Source organism: Rhipicephalus sanguineus, chromosome 4 (assembly GCF_013339695.2).
Source record: "Rhipicephalus sanguineus isolate Rsan-2018 chromosome 4, BIME_Rsan_1.4, whole genome shotgun sequence".
Taxonomy (NCBI): Eukaryota; Metazoa; Arthropoda; class Arachnida; order Ixodida; family Ixodidae; genus Rhipicephalus; species Rhipicephalus sanguineus.
The window spans coordinates 24,069,653-24,092,819 of NC_051179.1; the positions used below are offsets into that span (position 1 = coordinate 24,069,653).

A 23,167-nucleotide genomic window follows, 5' to 3' on the forward strand; every position below is an offset into this window, starting at 1 on the left:
GTCGGTGTACTTTCTTTCGTCTTAAAGTACTCTTCTCCACGGCTGACATTGATAAAAAAGCTATAGACTGCACAGCATTCATGAGATAATTAGTGCTATACTGGCTTATACTAAGTGCGTACGCGCAACCACATCGAACGGTCTATAAATAATACACACGCAGGCAAAAAAAAAAAAGAACAAGCGATAGTCGCAACAATCAAAGCACCGATTAATCACGGAAAACTTGCGTGTGCGTAGAAGATTCATGGCAGACCAAACCGGCTGGCAGCAAAGGTAAAAAATATTGTCACGTCACAAACCGGCTTATGGTTAGGCTATATATAAACGTGACAAGGTGAGCTGAAGGGAAAATGTGCATCACCGCGATTTATCGGTTCGGAGGATCGTTGAGATAGCTTAGCGTTTTAACTACGCTAACGTAACGCTGAAGCGGGAGAGAGGAAGACGCCGGCGGAATATCAGGAACACAGTGAACTTTGCGAAAAAACACTAACGTGCGATGTATACATCTTAAGCTACTTCCCAACGATTCTGGTCAATAGTAATACTTACTGGTGTTTCACGCGCAAAAACCACGATATGACTATGAAGCACGCCGCAGTGGAAGGCTCCGGAAATTTCGACTACCTGGGGTTCTTTAACGTGCACCTAAATCTAAGTGCACGGGCCTCAAGCACTTTCGCCTACATCGAAAATGCGACCACCGCCATCGGGATCAAATGCTCGATCTTTGGGTAAGCAGCCGAGCACTGTAACCACTGTACACCACCGCGCCGGACAGACTAAAGCCCCTCCATCGCGTCTACTGCAAAACGCATGGAGGGGCTTTAGGACAGACATGTGCGTTATGTGGCCACGAACACACCCTATGACCTAGTTCAATTCCCATCAGTTTCCATGCTGACCATCCAGGAAAAATCGCAATAATTCAGGAATATCCCGCATTCCTTCATGGAAAATCCGCGAGTAATGTCAAATTATATGCGTACACCAAGACACACTGTCACATATCAATTCCCACTACTTTGCCGAGCGTCGAAAGAGTAATAACAACCATCCTACTAATCCTGGAATAAATCAAATTTTGCGCGCGAGGAAACCGACCCCCCCCCCCCCCCCCCCCGCGCCCCGATCTCTAGAGCAAGCGACGCATCCTGCGGTCTATAGATACACGACCTCATAAACCGGAACTACCACCTTCAAGACGGACACTGCACCGCACGAAAGCGCTTATTGCCCTCCGACAAAATCGTTGGGCGTTGCAACGCACGCTCGTGACGCGCGCAGCGCCACGAATATAGATATACCCCGACGGCTAGGGCACTGCGGCTGCTGCCGCCACCGCCATGGCGGAAGCGCGCGCGGACCCTTCCCGGAAGAGAGGAGAAAAAAAAAAAAAAACGGAGGCGACGGACGGAACCGGTAGCGGATTCGGGCCGCGCGCTTCCTCCCTTCCTGCAGCCTCCTATAAGCTTGGCCGAAACACGCCGGCACGTGGGGAACCCGTCAGACGCGTGTATATACGTCCCGTTATAGCACGTACGGAGTGCCATACTTAGCACGCGAAAGGCGCCGTCGATCGAAGCGGCAGCAAGAGCCGATTAGAAGGCGCGCCAATGAGAACCGCTAAATGTGCAAGCATATAGCGTGGGTTACGCTGACGCGGGGAATGGACGGGTAACTATACAGAGCGTTTAATTTGTGCGGAAATTTCTTGGCGCTATCGTATTACCGCCGGGTTGACGCAGCCGCAAACGGGAGCAGGCTGAATAGGTGGTGCCATCTGGCGAAGCAGAGATCAACCAGGCGAGTACAGTACCATAGTTAGTTGAAGTATACTTTTCAGTCCCCCTCCACCCCCCACCCACCGGGGGGAGGGGGGGTGAACCGCTCACCCGGTGACCTAACGGTGCATGCAGTCCAAGTCTCCTCGATTTAGGCTCCTGTGCAAAACAGTAGCGTGTAAATTTAAAGATACTGATATGACAACACGTACTGTAGTGCAAAAGAAAGACACAGACGTCCTCTTTCAAGTAATCTTCATTGCCCTATTTGTGTGTGTGTGTGTGTGTGTGTGTGTGTGTGTGTGTGTGTGTGTGTGTGTGTGTGTGTGTGTGTGTGTGTGTGTGTGTGTGTGTGTGTGTGTGTGTGTGTGTGTGTGTGTGTGTGCAGCGCAAAGAAAGAAAGCAAGGATTCCGAATTGCCCCCGCCCCCCTATTGTTAGTTAGCCGATACGGCGCTGGGTTTGGGCAGAGAGGCTGCCTCGCAAGGACGCTAAACCGATATGCGTAGAAAACGAGCGTATAGCGAGCGTATCAGCCACCCTCCCTCCCCGTAACGTAGTTTAAGATGTTTCGAAACGTCATGAAAACACGGAGTAAGAGAATGATGAAATGAAACGCCAGGTGCGGTCGCAGACGATGCCGTGGTCACGTGCTCGAGGTCCCATATTGCGAAACGATCCGATGCCTCGCTGGCACGCCACGCACGACGCCACGACGTAGAAGAAAGACCGAAAGTGGATATTTGCAAGTACGTGTGCAACCGCCGCCAACCATACAAGACGACAAGCGTATAGTTTTTGAAGTTGCGGTGGCTTTCACGCGTCACGCTACGGAGACAAGGATAAATGGATGGCGGAGAAAGATGGCGAATGAGAATTGAATGCGGATCTGCTGCTGCTGCTTCTGCTGCTGCTGCTGCTGCTGTCACGCGCGTGGTAACGACGCGAGCCCACGAGGCGCGCGGGTGTCAGATCCGGGTCGAGCGTGCCTTATTTTCCGGTCGCGGGGGCGATCGAAAATGGCCTCTCGATTTCAAAAACATCCGTCTGTCTTTCTGTGCTGCGTAGCGACAAACAGAGGTGCTTACGCAGAAATCGACGCCTTGCTTCTTTTGTTTAGAATAATAATTTGTGGGGATTTACGTACCAAAACCAATATATGATAATGAGGGGCGCCGTAGTGGTGGGCTCCGGAACTTTAATGGTGGGTTCTTTAATGTAAACCTAAATCTAAGCACACGGGCCTCTGGCATTTCGCCTCGATCGAAATGCGGGCGCCCCGGTTCCTTTCTTTTTTTCTTTCTTTCTATTGCACGGCGCAATGCTTCCTCCTGTTTCCTTCCTCCATACTGGGCATTGGACATTCACCCACGTGCTTAGACGTGCAGCACTTCAGTCGTTACAGGCAACAACGACGGTCACTCGTGAAACAATGTAAATGCACCAATGAAATGAAACAATGAAATGTGGCAAAGTGAAAGGACAAGTATAACCTCGCTAAAAGACCGGATTATCATATCAGAAATGGCTGACCACCGACAAGCGCGCGATCCAGAGAGCGTCGGTTATTCGAAAACGGCGCGCATACAAATGCACGTGCGACCGGCGCACCGTGGAGGTCCGAATTTCTGCACACCGCACAAATTTGTACACACTTGCCGGCCCCGGGTTTTTCGCGAACTAGCCGCCACAGAAATCTGTAACTCGCAAGGCTTCCCTTAAAAAAAAAAACGAGCAGGAGCCCACAATCCAAAGGTACACGCACGCACGCGAAACGTACACTGTCAGAAGGAAACCTCGAATATATTTCAGCTGAGTGTGCGTCACGCGATACCTTGCTGAGCAGCAGTCCTCCTTCGCACCACGTGCGAGATCACGTGTGCGGAAGCAGAGAACGACAGTGGCGAGGATATGAGAAGAGAAGGTGGCAAGGCAGCGAGAGTCAAGTACATGAACTACATAAGTGTAGCGATTAATAAGGTGCTGAGAAATAAAACCAACAATTAAACGTGATGCGTTAGGGAACCCCGCTTGGAGAGTCTACAACACTTCGCCACACGGCGTGCTCATTTGCAGACGCGACTTACTTTTGCCATTTTCTGTGCCCTATTGTCAAGGAGGAGACCACAAGCACTTACCTAATGGCAAATTAAGCGTTCTTGTTGCCTAAAGTTCCTTCATAACACTTCTGGGTGAAATATTTTGCTGCGCACGATCGCTTTGCGGAATGCAGTACCGCGTTTAACCAGAAGTTGGACGTGAGGCGCTTCGGCAGGAACTTGGAAACATATTTTTTTTTTTACGTTTTCAGGAAGGCTCGCTGCCAGCTGATAACACTCGCGTGTAATCCGAGTGGGTCGCTGAATTCGGTTTATCAAGAAATATAGCACGACTGACGGTACAATAATTAGATAATTGTTTACGTTGTCGTTACAATTAACTGCTGTAAAATACACCAACGCTTTCACTTGCTTTAAGCTCGTCCTCCAGGACCTTGGCATTAAATTACGTAAATTTCGTCGTAAAATCGTCGTCACAGCAGCATTGGCGTAAGAAAACGACGCCACTCTACGAAAATTCGAATTGGCAGCGTCGGAAGCAAGAAATATGGATCAAAGCAGGCGCACAGAACACGACGCTGAAAAGAAAAAAAAGTAACACGCACGCCGGTGCGCGTAAAGACAATTACACAACCGAGCGATGCACATGTGCACACAATTACCCGCTATACGTCGTCTGTTATACACACACAAGGGCCGATATTATTGGCGCTCACGGAGCGTGCGTCAAAGCGCCACAACTGCAACCAGCTGCCGGGGAAGAATTATTATTTTTTTTTTATAACAACCATGTTCATGCTTATGTGAGAGCACCAGCAAATATATAGCAAATAGTCGTACACGTGCAGAGCGTCGATTCATCCTGGTTTTTGTTACTGCGATCATTCTTTTTTTTTTTTTTCGACTGGCACGTGCCATCTAGCTTCTGGTGTGACGTCACCCATACACACGCACGCCGAGCGACGTCATTTCAGCACGTACGTGGTGCGTACACCGACTCAACATGAATAAACGTGGCTAAACACGTCAACGACGTTTTCCGCGGATAATATAATAATATCTGGGGTTTAACGTCCCAAAACCACCATATGATGAGAGACGCCGTAGTGGAGGGCTCCGGAAATTTCGACCACCTGGGGTTCTTTAACGTGCACCTAAATCTAAGTACACGGGCCTCAGACATTTTCGCCTCCATCGAAAATGCAGCCGCCGCGGCCGGGATTCGATCCCGCGACCTTCGGGTCAGCAGTCGAGCGCCATAACCACTAGACCACCGTGGCGGGGCGACGTTTCCGCGGAGGGATCTGAGCCCTGAATCTCCACAGCCGAAGCCCGAGGTTAACGTGCTCAAAGCGTTAACGTTGGTTCAACATTAGACAGTTTTAGAATAGGGTACACCGAGCTAAGGGATATTCTCAATGTGTCGCTACCTTTAGTACTGCCAGGGCCAGAGTCCATAGCGGCGTGCAGCTCTATCAGTCGCGTAACACGTGACGTTTACGATTAGTTCACGTGACACCCTCTTCACCCTTCCGCAAGTTTTAGTAAGCAAAGTAGCTAGGTAGATGCGGTGACATAACTCGGTGTCTTATCCAAAATGTGTCCATATATACACCGTGTGCCTCCTGAAGCCGTAGAGAAGGTGTCCGCGGTTTACGAGTGGCGGCGGTAACTTAACGACTATCAGAAACACAGCGCTCGGGTCGTCGCGGTGTTACTCCATACGTGGATATACCCGCCCCGGTGATTTCGTGGTTACGGTGCTCGACTGCTGACCCGAAGGTCGCGGGATTGAATCCCGGCCGCGGCAGCCGCATTTCGATGGAGGAAGACTGATCGGGACCCGTGTACGTAGATTTAGGTGCACCTTGAAGAACCACAGGCGGCGGACACTTCCGGAGCCCTCCATTACGGCGTCTCTCAATCATATCGTGGTTTTGACAGGTAAAAGTCCAGCAGTCATAATTGTCCACACGTGGAAACTCCAACACTTCACGATATATATATATATATATATATATATATATATATATATATATATATATATATATATATATATATATATCACGATCTTTACCCCGTGAGTTCACGCACCCGTTGCATTGAGCCCTGTAGGTACAGAGCGTAGGAACGGTCCTGCAAAGCTTGATATATGTTCAGGAGGATATAGATCCAACACACCGCTAAATATCGATGACTTATGTAACCGTCCAATGCGTATTCGTTGCAAGCTTCCTTTCCAATGCTCAAATTTGTTTGGTTCGCCTGCTATGTAGTTTCTATTTACGCCTTATTTCCTGTCACTTTACTGTAACCCCAGCTGCCCTGCCACTCAAAGCTCCTTTGGTGGTTGTATCGGGTGATGTGAATTTAAATAAATAAATAAATAAATAAATACGGCGGGAAATAACAATGAAAAAGACGTTTCGGCCTCACTAGAGCCTTGTTCACAAGGACTTCCTTACGAACAAGGCCCCCGTACTGGGGCCAAAACGCCTTTTTTTTTTTAATTATTGGTCGGCGCTTTTTATTTCCTGCCATGAATTTTCCCAACCAGACGCGTTTCCGTCGAAATCTGGACTTCAAATAAATAAACGAGAAGAATAAAAAAAGCTACAAAGAACCACTCTTTCTTTCTTTCTTTCTTTCTTTCTTTCTTTCTTTCTTTCTTTCTTTCTTTCTTTCTTTCTTTCTTTCTTTCTTTCTTTCTTTCTTTCTTTCTTTCTTTCCTTCTTTCTTTCTTTCCTTCTTTCTTTCTTTCCTTCTTTCTTTCTTTCTTTCTTTCTTATCACGCGAGAGACAGGACGCTCCACGATCGAAGAGCCAGCACGTCCAAAAGACGTCATCGCTTCCGTGTGACAAAATTGCGAAGTGTCGACTAGGGGGGGTCACCTTTAGCACTCAAATCCGGCTGCTGCCACCGCGACACAGCGAAGGCTAGCATCAGTCATACAGGAAGAAGGAAGCGCTCACGCAAAGTTCGCGACATTATAGACAAACGATATATATATATATATATATATATATATATATATATATATATATATATATATATATATATATATATATATATATATATTCAAAATATAGACATGCGGTGACGCAAAACACGAAACTGTCTCAAAGCGTCACAGATCGATCGAAGGGGAGTATACGGAGGCTGTAAGACTTGACTTAGGGTGAAACGCACGCCTATAAAAGGCGAGGCGAAAAAAAAAAAAAAGTTATTCTGGAGGCAACCCTAATTCTTGACTTAGGCGTCTGGTAGTGGAACTCACACGTCGGCGTTAGTGTCCCCTGCAGTGTATTCCTCGGGTTAACCTTGTGTTTCGCGCGCTGCCGAAGAAGATCCCAGAGGCCACGTAGAAAGAAGGGCGTGGTTGAGATCCGCTCCGCCAGGTGTCGCAACGATACCAGCTGCTCACAATCTTTCAATGAACACAACTAAGTTTCGTTAATTATCCTGGCAGTTAATTGGCCCTTATCTTAAGTCAAGTTATGCTCCGATAACGTATGTATCCAATATAAGCCGCATCATTTAACAAGGGCCCTCGATTTCTATTTCTTAGAAGACATGTTTTCTGAATATTCGGAAGACCGGAAGTGCTCGACCGGAAGTGCTTGGAAGATGAACAAGTGTGTCACTCGGTGGTCGTGCCACTGAAGAACGAGGAGGAACATGTATGAAAACGAAAACACGCGCGTGGTTTGCACACTTTCGCTCACGATTATAAACTTTACGGAGCTTACACAAACGCTTCGTGCGCTCCACAACCTTAGAGCCTGCAGGCCCATACGGCTACGGTTTCGTTGTAAATGTCGAAATAGTAACGTCTCAGAACCGCATTCACGCGTATTCACATAAGAGACACCCGTCGCTCCAATGGCCCCATCTGTCCCTCCCATATAAAACTGATCAACAACTATCGTCAATCAACGAACCAGACATCAATTTCGAGCTCGCACGCAACAAAATAAATTATAAGAATTCACTTTCGGCATCACTGAACTTATTTCGGTAGCCAGCAACTCGGTGTAGCCGCAGAATAATGCGGCACATGATCGAGATATAATGCGCACATGATCAAGCTGTTAACGTAAGAGCTTTTTGCTCTTACCCTTGCATTTTTCTTTCCGTAAGTTCAGTGAGAAAGATACTGAATAAAATTGAATAAGAATTTCGATATGTATATACGGCCTAAAGGCGAAGCAATGGGAACAAAAAAATAATAAATAAAGCAACGCGAATACGGCAAAAGCTTTCTCGAGCAGCTAGAAGGTGGCGTGTTCACGTGATATACGCTACGATGCGGCTGCTGCAGAAAATCACAAGCACATTGTCAGGGAATGCAAGACATCCCAACACAATGCAATGACTGAGCCAGAAAAAGCGCGGACAGGCATTTATATTAAGGAACGAATGGGAGGTTTTCCGTACAGCTAAACAAACAAACAAACAAAAAAGCTAACAGCAGAGTAAATATGGGTCAACCGACTACTTACAATAAAATTACTCAACATTTCGCTGTGGGGAGGAGAGCTTTTCTTCCTCCAGGTAGGAAGTTGAACAGGGCGCAGGCGCTGACATTAAGATAGCTTCAAACGAAAATGTATCCTAACCCGCGGCCTCTCTCTGTAAGCTTTAACGTGATATGTACTTAAACTAACTTATGCACCAAATGTGCCGGTTCTGCCACCTCACATCAGGTGCTCTGGGAGTGCCCTTCGATACGTGGCACTGATACAGGATCGGCCAGCAGGTGGGGCTCCGCTCTGAGGAGTCCGGGCATACAATTTTGGGCCTTCCAGAGGGTCCATGATGCGGCTGTAGTTTTCGGCCTGACTGTCCCGTCGTGGGAGCGTCCCGCCGTGGGCACGCGCCTCCGCACTTTGTTAGTTTTTTTTTTTAAACAAAACTAAAGCAGAGTACAAGAAATACTGGAAATCACGAAGGAACGAACGCGTGCGTGGAAGACAGCATACTTACATGTCGTGATATAGAACATGTCGACTCCGATCCCAAACGTCGCAGTCGGCCAAGTTCAAGTTGGGACACGCTGTCGAGTCCGCGATGCGGCGACCTAGTTCCCGGCACACGTAGGTACCGCTCGGGTTCGAGCCACCACAAACTGTAGGCGTCGCAACGCGAACGCACCCTTCGCGTCGACGGACAACTCGACCAACTCGACAGAACGTTCGTCGTGAGTCCGATCGATGGCGTACACAGTTCAGAAGGAACAAACAGACATCGAACGGTTGACAAGTGCAAACACAAGACTTCTTCTCTACGATCTATACTCTACGTTTTCTTCGCTAAAGAAAGCGAAATTCGCACAGTGACAAATACGCGAAAATTCTGCATAGAAGTTTCACAGGTGTTTCGGAAGACATTGAATACTCGACTATCCCGCAGTGTTTTTTTTTTTTTTAACGGTCGCCGGTTCTGCCAACAATGCCTTTCAGTAGGCCGACAAAAAACAAATAATATTTAACGACGCTTTGCAAACGATAGTGCGAAGTCCAACCTTCCAAATTTCGCGACCATTAATACCTTTATGCAGAGAGAGTCGTGTAGCCCGACTCGACACTATGGAACAGAGCAGCTAGGAGCGAGCCAAAAACTCTTGTCCACATCGACCTTAGGGTCGCACGCCAACACACGATTCAACTCCTCGGCAAGTCTCTCACACCAACAGACACAAAAATGCTGTTCTATCCCAGCGTCGTATGCTGCACTTGAAGCAACCGGAAACGCCTCGGTAAAGCTTTACGTGCGACGGTCTCGCTTGTCAAGTGAAATCACGCTATCGGCGTTTTGTAGACGCACGGCGCGATAACGTCAATCGAGGAACGCGGCAGACGTCAGAGACGCCACCAATAGCGAGAAGACACCGAGTGTGTACTGTAGTTCTCTCCCATGCTCAACAAATGTCCCCGGGAAGAAGGGAACTTAAGTGAATAGGAAGGACAGTGGAGTTAGCAGACAGATTCGAAGCAGACGATATCAGTCACGACTTCCGAGCGGGCGAATTCACTACAGATAGTGCCTGAGCGGAAGACACTTCACTGCAAATTACTGCTGACGGTACACAGCGGACGATATCACTCACTGCACTCGAGGTCAGAGCAGATGAATTCGCGGCAGATAAGATCGTGAGTAGACGAATTCACTGAAGAAAGGGTCAGAGTAGACTGTTCACGGCAGACGAAGTAAGTGCAGACGAAATCACTGAAGACAGGGTCAGAGAAGACTATTCACGGCATACGAAGTCAGAGCAGGCTATTGACGGCAAACGAAGTCAGAGCAGACGAATTCACTGAAGACCGGGTCAGCAGAGCAGACGGTTCACAGCGGACGATCCTGCTGAACGGTGGCGGAACGCTGGATCCAAGGCTTCACTGAAGAAGACGAAGAAGAACGCGCATCGTAGGGAGAACATCTCCGCCATCTTCTCCCGCGCCGAGCGGCGTAGCTCTTCCACCCGGCGCCAGCATGACACACCGTGCACCATTCGCGGCAGCGGCGCAGGAGACAGCACAGCAGCAGCGCAGGCGACGGCGAAGTAGAATGCCAGGGGTCATCCTCGTCGACTGCCGAGTGACAGCGCACGGAGAGAGAGGCAAGAACCACGGGTTACAAACCACCGGCTCGTCTCTCAAACTACCGCGTTGGTCGTGAACCGTTGTCCTTTTCCAACCGTGTTAGCTTTGTATACAGTCATTGTGGTCATATACATTTCCCGCTGACAAACACCAGCCATTGTACGCGAAAAACAAAACAAAATCCCAGCATGAGCCCCTCATGTATAAACAAAGCGCCAAGCACTTAGAAACATGCTGCTAATGTATTTCGAAACAGACGACAAGCTAAGGAAAGATTATGTACAGGTGTGTCGCGCTGTTCCTCGCTACCCTCATCACTTGGTTCGCTTCTGGGTGTGAGAGTGTAGTCCTTAACTGTAGTGTTAACTACGTTAGCCTGTGTGCAGAAAAAAAAAATGAAGGAAAATAGGAATTTCGCATTAAGCTTTGGGCCGGTGGACAATACTTAAGAAAGAAAGTATAGCCGGGCAGTTTAAGTAAGAACATAGCTGAACTTCGTCTTACGTGAGTTGTGAAATACGGGGGGAGCCAATTCTGAAAGGCGCCGCTTCAGCCGAAGTTCTGGTTTAGTTTGTCAGCGGGACATTTCGTAACCTTAAAGGCTCTTCTGGATTAAGGCAGAATCGCTAGGGAAATGAAAGCACAATTTATACCAGCATCAAACGAAGCGAAAGCCTAGTTAACGAGCATACGCTGAAAGATGGGGGGAGGGGGGGGGGGGGGTAATGGGCCAAAGCTAGAGATACGGTGTGAAGACAGCAACAAAATGTCACAAAAAATTAGCAGCTTGCGAATCAAGAAAACCTAAGCATGGCGTTGAGAGCAAAAGAAGCACGGTGACAAAGATAACAAATAAAACTGCAAAAAAAGTAAACGAGGAGAAAAGAAACAGAGCAGGATTGGATACAGTGTTTACTAGGAGCGAAACCAGCTAGGAACCAGAACTGTGACGAGTTAAAGACACTAAAACAAGGTAACCATCAAAGGCTGCAAGAAAAAAAATACTTCTAATCAGATGAATATGGCAACGATGTGGTGCAGTTGATGAACTAAATTCATTTGGCCACGCTTTTTAATTGTTGAAACCAACGGAATACGAGCGACTTCAAACCTATAAAAAAGATTAAGAACGTTCAGCACTTTCTCTCAAATATTGCAACCACGGTCACAACGACAGAAAAAAAAGGGAGCTCGATGAACGAGGTCACATGCCAGAACTTCCAGAACTTCGCCACTTCCGGCAATTCTCAACTACCCCAACGCAGCGAACCTAAGCGGCTTCAAATGTGTGAAACTTTGACAACACTAACTCGGGAGTTTCTACAACGGCAACAAAATTAGAACATGGACAAGTTCAGAAATGCCAGAAGTTTTGGAACTTCAACAATTCTGCTTCAGCCAATTCTTCAGCGTCCATAAAATAACGTGAACGAATCCGCAGATACCAGAAGGTTCAGAGCTTCACTACACCACCAGGAACTTTTCGAAAGGTCACAACAGAGAGGACATGAGCAAGTTCGAACTCTGGCAGTTCGAAACTGGACAACCTCACCAGGCAAACTTATTACGCTGCTAACATAACGGACCTCGGTGACGTCATTAAATACTAAATGTTCAGAATTTCGCGATCTCCCGGGGAACTTCTTAATAGCCCCCCACTCCCAAAAGAAACTACGGTCAAAACTGCAGAACCTTCCCACCAACGCGAGCAATTCTCGAAAGATCCCAAGAGGCAGAACTTAAGCGACTTTAGAGACCAATAGAGAACTTTACTTCAAGTTAGACCAATCGACAACCTTGGATCAGGCTAATAGAGAATATAACCTTGGCCCAGACCAATAGAGCTTTGTTCTAAGCATAAAGGTTGCTCTTAAGGATACAGTGAAAAGAACCTCTGAGACGCCAGATGTTCCTACATATAGTTCTCGAAGCCTCGTTATAACGACCGCAATAAATAACTTAAAAATCAATCCGGAAAGCAGACCCCAATCGACTTCCGAGCGCCCAGGAACGCACGCAGCTAGCCGCATAATCCGAGGTTCATTAGCTACTGCGAAAGTTGGGCGCAGCCACTGGCGGAGAAACGACCGGGGAACTGCCAGAGAGCTTCGTGCGTCAAGGATCGATCCAGGCCTGGGAAAGCCGATGCGAGCGAAAGGCTGAGCGGCGACAGGTGATATCGGCATGGCAGGAAAGGACGAAGGAACGAGTGAGCGCCGCATTGGAAATTCTGTTAGGGACAAGAAAGGACAAGTATGGATCGGAACGTCAAAGTCAACTGCGGCACTGCAAGGACCGCAGTGGCCTTCGGCGATGGGAGACATCCTTATGCCTGACCATCGCAGTCGTGTCAGGCAAATAAGTTTCCTTCGAAAGTCTTTCCACTTGGCTACAGAAAGGGTGAATCGATACGACACGCTCTGGAGTCGATGAGACCTGGGAATATGGAAAGGAAAAAAGGGACAGGCTACAAAGGGGAGCCGATGATTCTTTGAAGAGGACTCGAACGTGAGGTCAGAACGGACTCCCTCCTATCAAAACTTCGGAACAGAGTAAGAACTACACAAAAGGAAATTGAGCGGGAAAAGTGCTAGGCAACTACAGTTCCCGCGGGCATCGTCAGAAAAAGAAAAAAAAGGGAGAGGTTTCAATCACCGAATATTCTTTGTTTCTTGTCTTAGTGGGGGCTGGGAAAAAAAAAAACGCCTTTAGGAACCACAACCAAGTGGTCTGACCATTATTATTACCGCTGAGTTGTTCCTGAACACGTTAATATAATCGACTGATTGTTATTACAAATAAACAAGGGTAGCTAATATCTTCGTAGTTATTAAGGGGGGAGGGGGCGGACCCGACTGGGCCACGTTATGAGTACAGACAACAGATGGTCAGTTAGAACATAGGAATGAATACCACGAGATTGGAAGCGCGGAAGGGGACGACCAAGGGTTAGGGGGAGTGACGAAATTAGGAAATTCAGAGACGTAAAATGGAAACACCTCGCGCAGGACAGTGTGGGTTGGAGATTATAGGGAGATGCATTCGCCCTACAGTGGACATAGATAGGATAATGATGATTATGATAACTAGACTTTAGAAAGACCGACTCACGTGATCAGCGGAGTTCACAACCACAAAAACACGAGTGGAAATGAGCACCCACAATTAGCAAAAAGCCATAACGTGACGTCCATAAAAGCAACGATGTCCTTCCTGCCCGCCTACAGTGGTGGTATAGGGAGAGACGAACAATGTTCCCACTGCAATATCCTACAACGGGAAAAAAAAATGCAGATGATGAAAAAGATGGGTAAGGCGGAATCGCCAGCGCTATTTCCAGACAAACCTTCACTCATGCGCCCTGGTCAGAACAGGAAATTGCTCATTAAGGCAGCGCTTGAACGAGACCGGCGCACGATGCGCAAGTGTCGACAAAATGAGACCCACGCAGAGCGTGAACGAAGCCGCAACGCCTACACCAACAGCCCGCCACAAGAAAACATACAGTTTTAGAATAGGGTAAGCTAAAGCCTTGGCTTTCGCGTTTGTCGCCACTGCGCATGCGTCATACGCTATCCTCTTGGGTACCCACGTTAGGTTACGAAAGAGCGTATCGCACCTGGCAACGAACGCTAGCCCTGCGCACGCTATTCCGATGATCAATTCGGGTGGTTGTCTCAGAGCGCTCCGGAGGCTCTGAGAAATTCATATAAAAAAAAGCTACTAAGCATTACTACTGAAATAGGCGGGCGAATACATGATAAGGAAGGAGGAACATGACTCGCATACCTGCTTGTACTCGTTGTAGAGCTTTAAAGCTGTTCGAATCACCACTTTCAAACACGGGCCAGAGAGCTCTCAAACGACCACCCGAACGTGCCATAAAACTGTCGAATGAGAAAAAAGTACAAATGCGAACGAACAGACGAGATATCGTTTACACGCGGCTTCGCGAAGATGCGTCCAGCTACCGCACAACAACACCGCCAATCGAAAAGAACACGTGACACAGCTAGGCATCGCGAGGCAGAGTGAAACGGAGAGGACTCGAGTGACGGGGGTGGGGAGGGAGGGTTGAAAGCTCAAATCGAATCAGCGCGTATACCGGGCTCGAAGCGTAGACATGCGAAGCAAATGAGGGGCCTGAGTGGAAATGACAACGGAAGCAGCGAGTACGAAGAGGAGGATGTGGGGGGTGGGGAGTGGAAGAGATGTGAGATGTCGTGCCATCCCGTAATTACAAGCCCGCAGGGAAGGTCGGCCTCAACAAACCCTGGGCGCTGTGATAGGGAAAGAGAGGGATCTGACTGAAAAGGCAACAATGGGGTTACGACGGCGAGGAGTAGGGAGAAGTGGGGGCGGCTCAGCCCACACGGGCTTTTCGAAGCCGGAAGCGAAGAAACGTATATACGAAGAGCAAAGGACCGAGAAATGAGGTTACACCTGTGGACGAAAAGAAAACACCGTAGGAGCTTGCTATTGTTATAAAGGCCACATTAAGGAGGCGACGAAATGGGGAAATATACATTAACTTGCATTAAAAAAAATATACTGCGTTGTCGGAGACGGATGTGCACCGCGTGAGAAAGGAACAGAAACGACTTCCGGAAAAATGAACTGCTGGAAAAGGAAAAGTAAGAGGCGCCTAGGAAGTGCGAGACCAGAACTGCGCTGATGAGGATAATTAGGGAGACGTTCGAATGTCTAAATAATCATCAGTAATATATACGCCCAAGGATTAGACGGAAGAACGAACGATACGCGACAGCGGTGCGGAAATGCGAGGGGGAAAGAGCCAGACGAGCGTCATTATTAATTATCATAATCATCGTAAGGATGCAACGATTGTGAGACTGCGTCGCTCAGATTTTAAAGAAAGTGACACCAAACTTAAAGGCCTTACTGCGTGTATCGTCGTTTCGACTTCTACTGAACGCAAAGTGGAACGACAAAAAGAAAAAAAAAAGGGCTAGAGAAAGCACAGCTAACAGCTCAAATCGAACAAGTGAACGGCCGTACATGCGAGCAGGCGCCGAAGGTGACAACAGCTGAGCAAAGAAAACAAGACGAATAAATAAGGGAGAGAGGAAAGTTCACCGTGGTCGCCGACCGATACGGGACAGCGGAAGTTGGTCGCGTGAATCTTCAGCTCATTCACAAGAGGACAGAGAAGTCGGGGAAAGAAAGGCAAGAGCGTGGAAGTGATGCGATTTGGAGGAGGAAGAAAGCAATAAAGAAAACGCAGCTGATATCTACACCGGACAGACAACACTGCGAGGAACACGACAGTGACAAAAACGAGAAAAAAAAAGAAAGAAAAGAAACAAAAAGAGGCGCGAGAAACATACACACAGACATGCAAAACAAGAACAAAATCAAGGGATAAAAAGGGCCACGACCACCAGAAATGGGGTCACCGTTGAAAACCAAAAGGGGCAGAGAAAAAAAGTAGGACAACATAGTAGGAAACAAAACATCAAAAAGACGATCAGGGAGGGCGAGGCGTGCCAACCACACGAACAGAGAGGTAGTAAATAGGCATGATAAAAAGAGGACAAATAAAGAAAAATTGGGGATGAAGAAGAAGAAGAAGCAGCAGCGGCAAGGCTGCAACGAACAGGCCGCGCGTGGAAGCGATGGCTGTTTTCGCCGGGGCAGAAGAAGAGGAGACGGCCTTGGTCTTTTCCCCGCCGCAGACACGCAAAATAATCCCAGGATCCCGGCTGCGTCGAGGAGAAGAGGAGGGGGAGAAGAACCGGAGGCCAGGCGCAGTGGCGGCCGTAGCAGCAACGCAGCAGCAGGAGCGAAGCGAGCTAGCGCCGCTGGCGGCGGGCGCTCCTCGCGTCCCCAAAAACGACGCGGGCCCCGCGACGGAGAAGGCGGTAGTACACGTACGCTAGCCCGCCAGCGCGCACTCCCATCGCCGGGTCGACGCACGCTAGCGCAGCGGGCGGGGAGGGAGCGCAGGGAGCAGCGAGAAGATTCTCGGGGTTCCCCCAAGAGCCATCTCCCCTTTCCCGACAACCTTCTCCAGCATCCCGTGCCTCCCTCTCCCCGCGAACGCACTTCGTCATCCCATTTTCCCTCGCTGCTCCGCTGTTCTTACTCCCTCATATAGTGACAAGGCGTTTCCCCCGTTACTCTTTGTTTTTCCTCTGTGAAGGACCTCGCCCTCCAACTCGCGCTTCCCCACACTCCCCTCGCAACGAAGATCTCCTCCCTACAGATCCTTGCCATCTTCATCCTCGCTTCCGCCTCTTCCCCGCGACAAAAGAAGAAATCTCACTCCCTTCCTCGGCCACCCATTTTTTTTCCTTTTCCCTACGGCCACCATAAAACGGGAGATCCAGTTTCCTCTCCGCCCCCTTTCTTCCCATCTATCCCCTTCCGTGGTTGCCCTCTCACAGCTCCTTCCCTCGCCATCGCTCCCTCCTTCGGCCCTAGGTTTCAGACACACGCACTTCGCTCTTCGCACACGCAAGCGCGAAAACTAAACCAAGCGCGAGCTATTCCAACAGCCCCTCTTCCCAGCGCGGACGTAGTGCCAGGTAATACATCGCCTCTCCCCCTCATCGTAAACCACTTACGTTCTTGGCTTCGTGACGCAACGCGTTCCTTCTCCCCACCTGCACCCCATACCCTTTCCACAACCCCTACACACTCTCGCCACTCCCCATTCCCCCCCAGCGAACCGCTCCGTTCCCCTCAACCGTTTCCCCAACTCCCTCGCCCTCAGTGCCCAGTGAGCGCGTCACCCTCTCCCCAACATATCCCGAAAAGAACCGAATCCCTCTCTTTCCTAAACCAACGCTCACTTCCCTTCGGTCTTCGGTTCCCCCTTCCGCGCTAGATTCGACTGCGCGTGCGCGAGCCCTTCCCCCTTTCTCCCTCGCTTTCGACGACCGCGCCTCGCGATTGGCCGACGTCCAGCGGCGGCGGAACGAAACCGCCGGATGACACGATGACGTTGCGAGGACGGCGATAGCTCCACCGCCGCGCAGGCGCGGCCAGTTTTGTCCGAACAAATTTCCCTCGTTGTCGTTCCTAGGTCCCCTTACTTCTTTTCCCCTCCCTTCCTAAACCCGCGCCTCCGCTATTTCTCCCTTTATCAGCCCTCGAACGGTCCCGGCCGTTCGTCGCTGCCCGTTTATAAACAAGCATATCGTTTTCTCCCTCTTGCTTGCTCTACTATTCTTTTTTCTCCCGTAGGGGGAGGCGTAATGTCCGGAACTATCTTGCGTACTGCCTGCTCTCGTAAACGAGCCAGACATGCCGGGCAATGTGCGGTGCGTAGAGCGGCGACAATGTAATAGAGGCTGGGGCAACGCAAAGTGAAACGCTTGGCGCGACAGCACGAGCGAGTGTTTAAATAAAAATATAAAAACGGGGTGGCCATTTCAATAACGGCGGCTCAAAGTATCAACGCCCGATAGCTGCAATGGCGTTAAAAGACTTGCGCAGCATTGCCAACCAGCGGAATGGTCAGTTCAATGCTCACTGTAGCGATAAAAAAAAAATCTAGAGCAAATACGAAACTAAAAGCCGTATGATGTCCTTTTGCTTCATTTGTTCACTGGGTTCCGGAGTGTCACAGCGCAGAGAAGACTCCTCAGTTATGCACCGTCAATTGTTTAGCGTTACACGCACGGCAAGAACCTGTGTAAAACAACACGAATCTGTGTAGACGGAAGAAGCCTGCGTATAGCTTTAGCACACGACAAGCCCCCTAGCGAACGTCAGCCTGGCGTCACACCTTTAACGCGACGCATTCCTGTGACGCGTTCGACCAAGTTTTTAGTAACGAGCAGGTATCAAGCCGTTGTCGTGGGTCCGATTCTCCAAGATTTCTCAGTCTAAAAAAATGTAGGAAACTGCATATACAGGTACATAAACAGCTCCTTCAGTGACCCTCTTAAACGAAGCTTCGGCCACCAGTGGGTGTGACAACAGAAAACACCGACACGTACGCGCAACAAAGCCCTGCGTTTAGACATATTGACGGGCTAGGTTTATGGGATTTAACGCCCCAAACCAACTCTGGCTATGAGCAACGTCATAATGGAGGACACCGCATATTTCTACCCCCTGTAGTTATTTAACGTGCGCTGAAATCGCACAGTACGCAAGCCTCTAGCATTTCTACTCAGTCGAAATGCGACGGCCACGGCCGGGATCGAAACCGCGTCTTCCTAATCAGCAATCGAACACCGTAAACCAGTGGGTGACCGCGGCGGCTTCTAAACAGAAAGTGTTGATGAGCCACTTGGTTCGTACATTGCAGTTGTGAGAAGCGGGCATACATTTGGACAAGTTTGTCTGGGCGCTCCAGCCCTTCTCACACTCTATACTTCACTACAATGTCCAAAGCTGCGCGCTCTTCAAAACCTACACGGCCAGGCATAGAAGGGAGGTATTTTTTTCCTTCAACGTATAGCCCTTGGGTGTGCAAGACCACCCCCACCCCCTCTTCCTCTGCTGGCTCCTTATCCTAAAGCCTAAACCAAACGTAGACGGCTCCTCCTTTACAGTCTAGGCTAGGCGCTCAGAAAATGAAGCATGAAATACAGATGCTGGCCAAGACACGAAGAGGTGAAGTCGCGAGGAGAAGAAGAAAGCAGACGACCAAATATTATCAGAGGAAGAGAGAGAGAAAGGGGAGAGGGTATAAAGAAAGAAAACAGCTTACAAGTAAACAGAGAATCCTGCGGATTATGACGAAGAGAGAAAAAAAGAAAGAAAGCATACAAGCAAGCAAAGAAAAGTCGAATGCCGCAAAAGCCCTACGGTCGTGGGCTTACAGCCGCTATAATTTCGGCTTTCTTTTCAAAGTTATAAATATACGCGACGGAAGAAACGTGCCCTGAATCTCTGAGCAGAACTCGAGCCCCGTTGTTCGATCCGGTGTACTCCCGTGGAACCGCGGGTACAATTCCACGTTACGCGCGAGTATACATACGCTCTTCCCGTTCACATATTCAGCGCCACGCACGTAGCGCAGTCAAAAGCCTATGCATGCAGTACGCAGCTCGAAGTGAAAGCTCGCTCGAGTTCCAAACTTTAAAAGCTATACAAGGCGTACCGCATTCCGTGCAGACGCACATCGTCAGAAGATAGGTCGTAAAAACTCCAGAATGAAAAGAAAGAAGAAAAGAGCTAACGTAAAAGCATATACCGTATATACTCGTGTAATGGCCGCGCACCGATGTAATAGCCGCACCCAGAACTTCGTTAAAGAATCCCCCTCCCCGCCCCCCCAAAAGATATACTTGAAAATTCATATGTGTATTAGCTGCACCATTAATTTTGAGAAGGTTCGCAGTGTTTTATCCGTTGTGCGGTGTGACAATTCAGAAGCTTTTTTTTTTTTCTTCGGGGGGGGGGGGGGGGGGGCAATAAGGTGCCGTGCAGAGTTTTTTGGCACCTCCAGGTAGAAAGCGCACAGCCTCCGAGATTTAGTATCTGCTTCCGTGGCGCTGCCGTCCACCAAACAACATCGACTGGAAGGCTGGAGATTGCGGATGTGTGCAACTGGATTTTCGAAGCGTGGGGTGGGGCGGGTTTCCTTGAAGACGGCGGAGAAAAGCTTCCAGGTCACGGGAACCTCGGGCAAATGCAATGGAACGCAGGACGACCTCATCTGGGACAGGATGCGACGAGTAAGGAGGGGACGAGGAGGGCAAAGGAATAACACTCTTGCAACGGCGCGAAAATGACAAAGTTCGTTTTTTTTCGGCTTCTCCCAGTACAAGCAAGTATATTGCAGTACAAAAACTCACAGGGTACCTTACGCATTCGCCTCAGACTACTCAAAGGCGAAAGCCATCTTCTTTTACAGCGAAAGCTGTTATGAGATCATTTCACCGGCCGTTTTTGGCGCCGTAGTTGTCCGCCGCCGCCGCCGCCGCCGGTGTCCGTAACCAGTATCGCTCGAAATAAGAAAAAAAACGAAATAAGAAAAAATTCCAGGATGGAACGAGGTTCGAACCTGGGTCCTCTGCGTGTGAGCCCAGTATTCAACCTCTGAGCCATGCCGGTGGTTGAAACTGCTTTGCAAAAAGGTCCTATACAGGCTTCGTGTCGGGAACGAACCACATTAGCATATGCAATATAGCGTGGTAGAAGAGTAAAATAAGCACCAAGCGTCGCACAACGCGAATTCTATAACCAGGCGTCACACAATGCGAAGTGCGCAACGAGTAGGTTGTTGATTGCTTCCAACCCATTACAAAGGTCTCTGCCATAATTCTTCGTCGCCATCAGGCACAGCATCAACAAAGTGCGCATAATGCCTTGCATGCGTTTAGCAGATAGCACGGCTCTCCGTGGAATGACGAAAAATGGCACAGTGCCTGCTGCCCTACTTCTCAAAAATTACAATGATTTATAGCGTAGTGGGTTCCTCGCAAGTGCACTTGTATTGGTTGCCAAGGAAGCCCATAAGCGCATGATCCATTTCCTCGGGGTCTCAGTAAAGTTCTTCGCACCCCTCCCCCGTCTCTCTCCCACGTCAGCGTATGTTATACAGCATGACGGCAGAGGGAAATAGCGACCGGGCGTCACCCAGTGGAAATTACATAACTGGTGGGCCGTTTAAAGCTTCCAACCCATTAGTTAATTTCCTTTCCCTACTATCCTCTGCTAGCTTCAACACTAGCTAAGGAGGGAAGGTGTTTGAGGTTCGAATCGGCGCCCCTCGATGACTCGAGTGCACGGTGGCAGCGCGAAGGAAGAGCCGTTGTCCAGTGAAGAGACGCTTTATTGCCACGCTCAGGCGTCTGCCCGGGTCCAAGCCCGAACCTCCGCTCTCCTCTCACATCCAAAACAGCCTCTTTTCAACCTTCAGTTAGACAAAGAGTCTCTCAACAAACCAATCACACTTGGGGGTTGGCATCACCACAACCAATGGCACAAACACTTTCATGACAGACACGGCATTGGTCCAACGTACGACACAATCTACAACACGCGAGGGGATAGGTTCACTGCGCAACACGTGTCATCTCACTCTCCCCTACGTTATAGCCTGAGCATGCCCCTGACGTCCGCCAGCGCCGAAAGCTCGGCTCTGGCTCAACAGGCCCGCGTACCAACGTCTCTTTCAAGAAGCCGCCACAAAGCAGCGCGAATCTTCCCAGGCCCTGGCCACTGGCGAAATGTGTACGCGATAGTGCGTTGCACGCCAGTCTAATGACACTCGGTCATTACATGCAGCTGGGGGCCGGTTCACCTGAACGCTCCGAGTTCCGTAATTACGACCAGACAGCGATTGTACACAAAGACATCCCCCGGTCGCATCCGGCCAAGCGGTCGCAAGACCAATTTCCTCGCGTTCCCTTTGCGGCGCCCGACACGTGTTTCTTGTTAGCAGCAGGTTCTCGGAACGGCAGCGCAGGTAAACGCTCAAAGGGGTGCATGCGGATGCTAAACAATAACTGAAACCAGTCTCGCGTCGTCCCACCGTCGTGACGGGTCTTCCCCGTTCAGCTTGTACTCCTCCTTTTTGTTACAAGCAAGGAGGCGGCTTTGGCGGCCCTGCGCTTTGACGGCGTCACCACAGAGTCGCCTTTCTTTCCCAGAGCGGGGCCTTCCGTGTCTGCTCTTTGCGGCGCCGACACGCGGGGATCTCTCTGCGCTGCGCAGAGTTTGTACACTGAACCACACAACAACACGCCGACTCTGCATGCCTCAGACTGACTGCATGCCTGCATGCCTCAGACTGACTCCTCCCCCCTCAAGAGTGTTACTGGACACTCGATGTCCACGTAACACGATAAAAAAAAAAACAAAAAAAAAAACACCGCACAAAATAAATAGGAAACTCTTCACGCACGCAAGTGCTGGACCAATTTCCATTTCACACTCAAATAACAACTTTCTCGACATACTGCGGAGAAGAACAAACAAAATCCGTGCGACGAACAACAATTATGACACCTCTGAATGAAATCAACAGTATTAATGAGCTCATGGTAGCTTGACACAAGGCACGCAAACTTTTCGGAGTCATGTTGCATAGTGTCTCTCACATTCACCACACCATCATTGTCCCAACACATGAGACTCACTTTGTGCGCCCTTCAGGCCCCGCAGAACACACTCAAAGGAGGCGACGGACTCCGCGTCAGCTATATCTATAGGCTCAAAGGATCGCACCCGGTTCGAAAAAGAATCAATACATTCCCCAAAACATCGCTTCATTACATAGCAACACTGGCCCTACAAAACAAATCTGATACAACTATACACACAGTTCTATGACTTAAGGGTAAGTCTACACTGCAATAACAAAAGGAATGCCTACGATAACAATACATTTTCATATATACACAAATGTTCGTCTTTCTGAGCTACGTTACAAAACACTTGACACTTATATCCGAAATGCAAAAAGAAAACTTGCTCATTCATTTCGATCCAGAGTAACTAGTTCAATGGCTACCGATAAAGTAATAAACAGTCTGCGTCAAACATAACAGGCTACTTACATGACATTTATAACAGTCTACTAACATAACAGTTATATGAACACAACCCAAATGATCATCCGAGACGCGAAAGAGCATCAGCAGCCTTGTTCAGCGCGCCTTTGATATGAACAATTTCTATGTCATATTTTTGGATCGCCAATGCCCACCGAGGTAGCCTAGCGCTTGAGGGAGCCGCGCGAGTCAGGAAAGTCAGCGGTCATGGTCAGTCTTTATTTTGACCTTTGTGCCAA

General features: G+C 49.1%; 1 protein-coding gene across 2 annotated transcripts in view; it reads right to left on the reverse strand.

Moving 5' to 3' along the window:
• The window catches only part of LOC119389613 (mediator of RNA polymerase II transcription subunit 15), a 122,114-nt gene that overhangs the window by 84,666 nt on the left and 14,281 nt on the right, over window positions 1–23,167 (reverse strand). The window contains exon 1 of one of the 2 annotated variants that reach the window (XM_049414493.1): window positions 8,834–9,084. The exons of the other annotated variant lie outside the window; for it this stretch is intronic. Within the exon in view, the coding sequence (XP_049270450.1) occupies window positions 8,834–8,852 (19 nt within the window). The 5' untranslated portion in view covers window positions 8,853–9,084. Of the gene's footprint in view, window positions 1–8,833; window positions 9,085–23,167 lie in introns of those variants that run through there. 2 annotated transcript variants of the gene reach the window in all.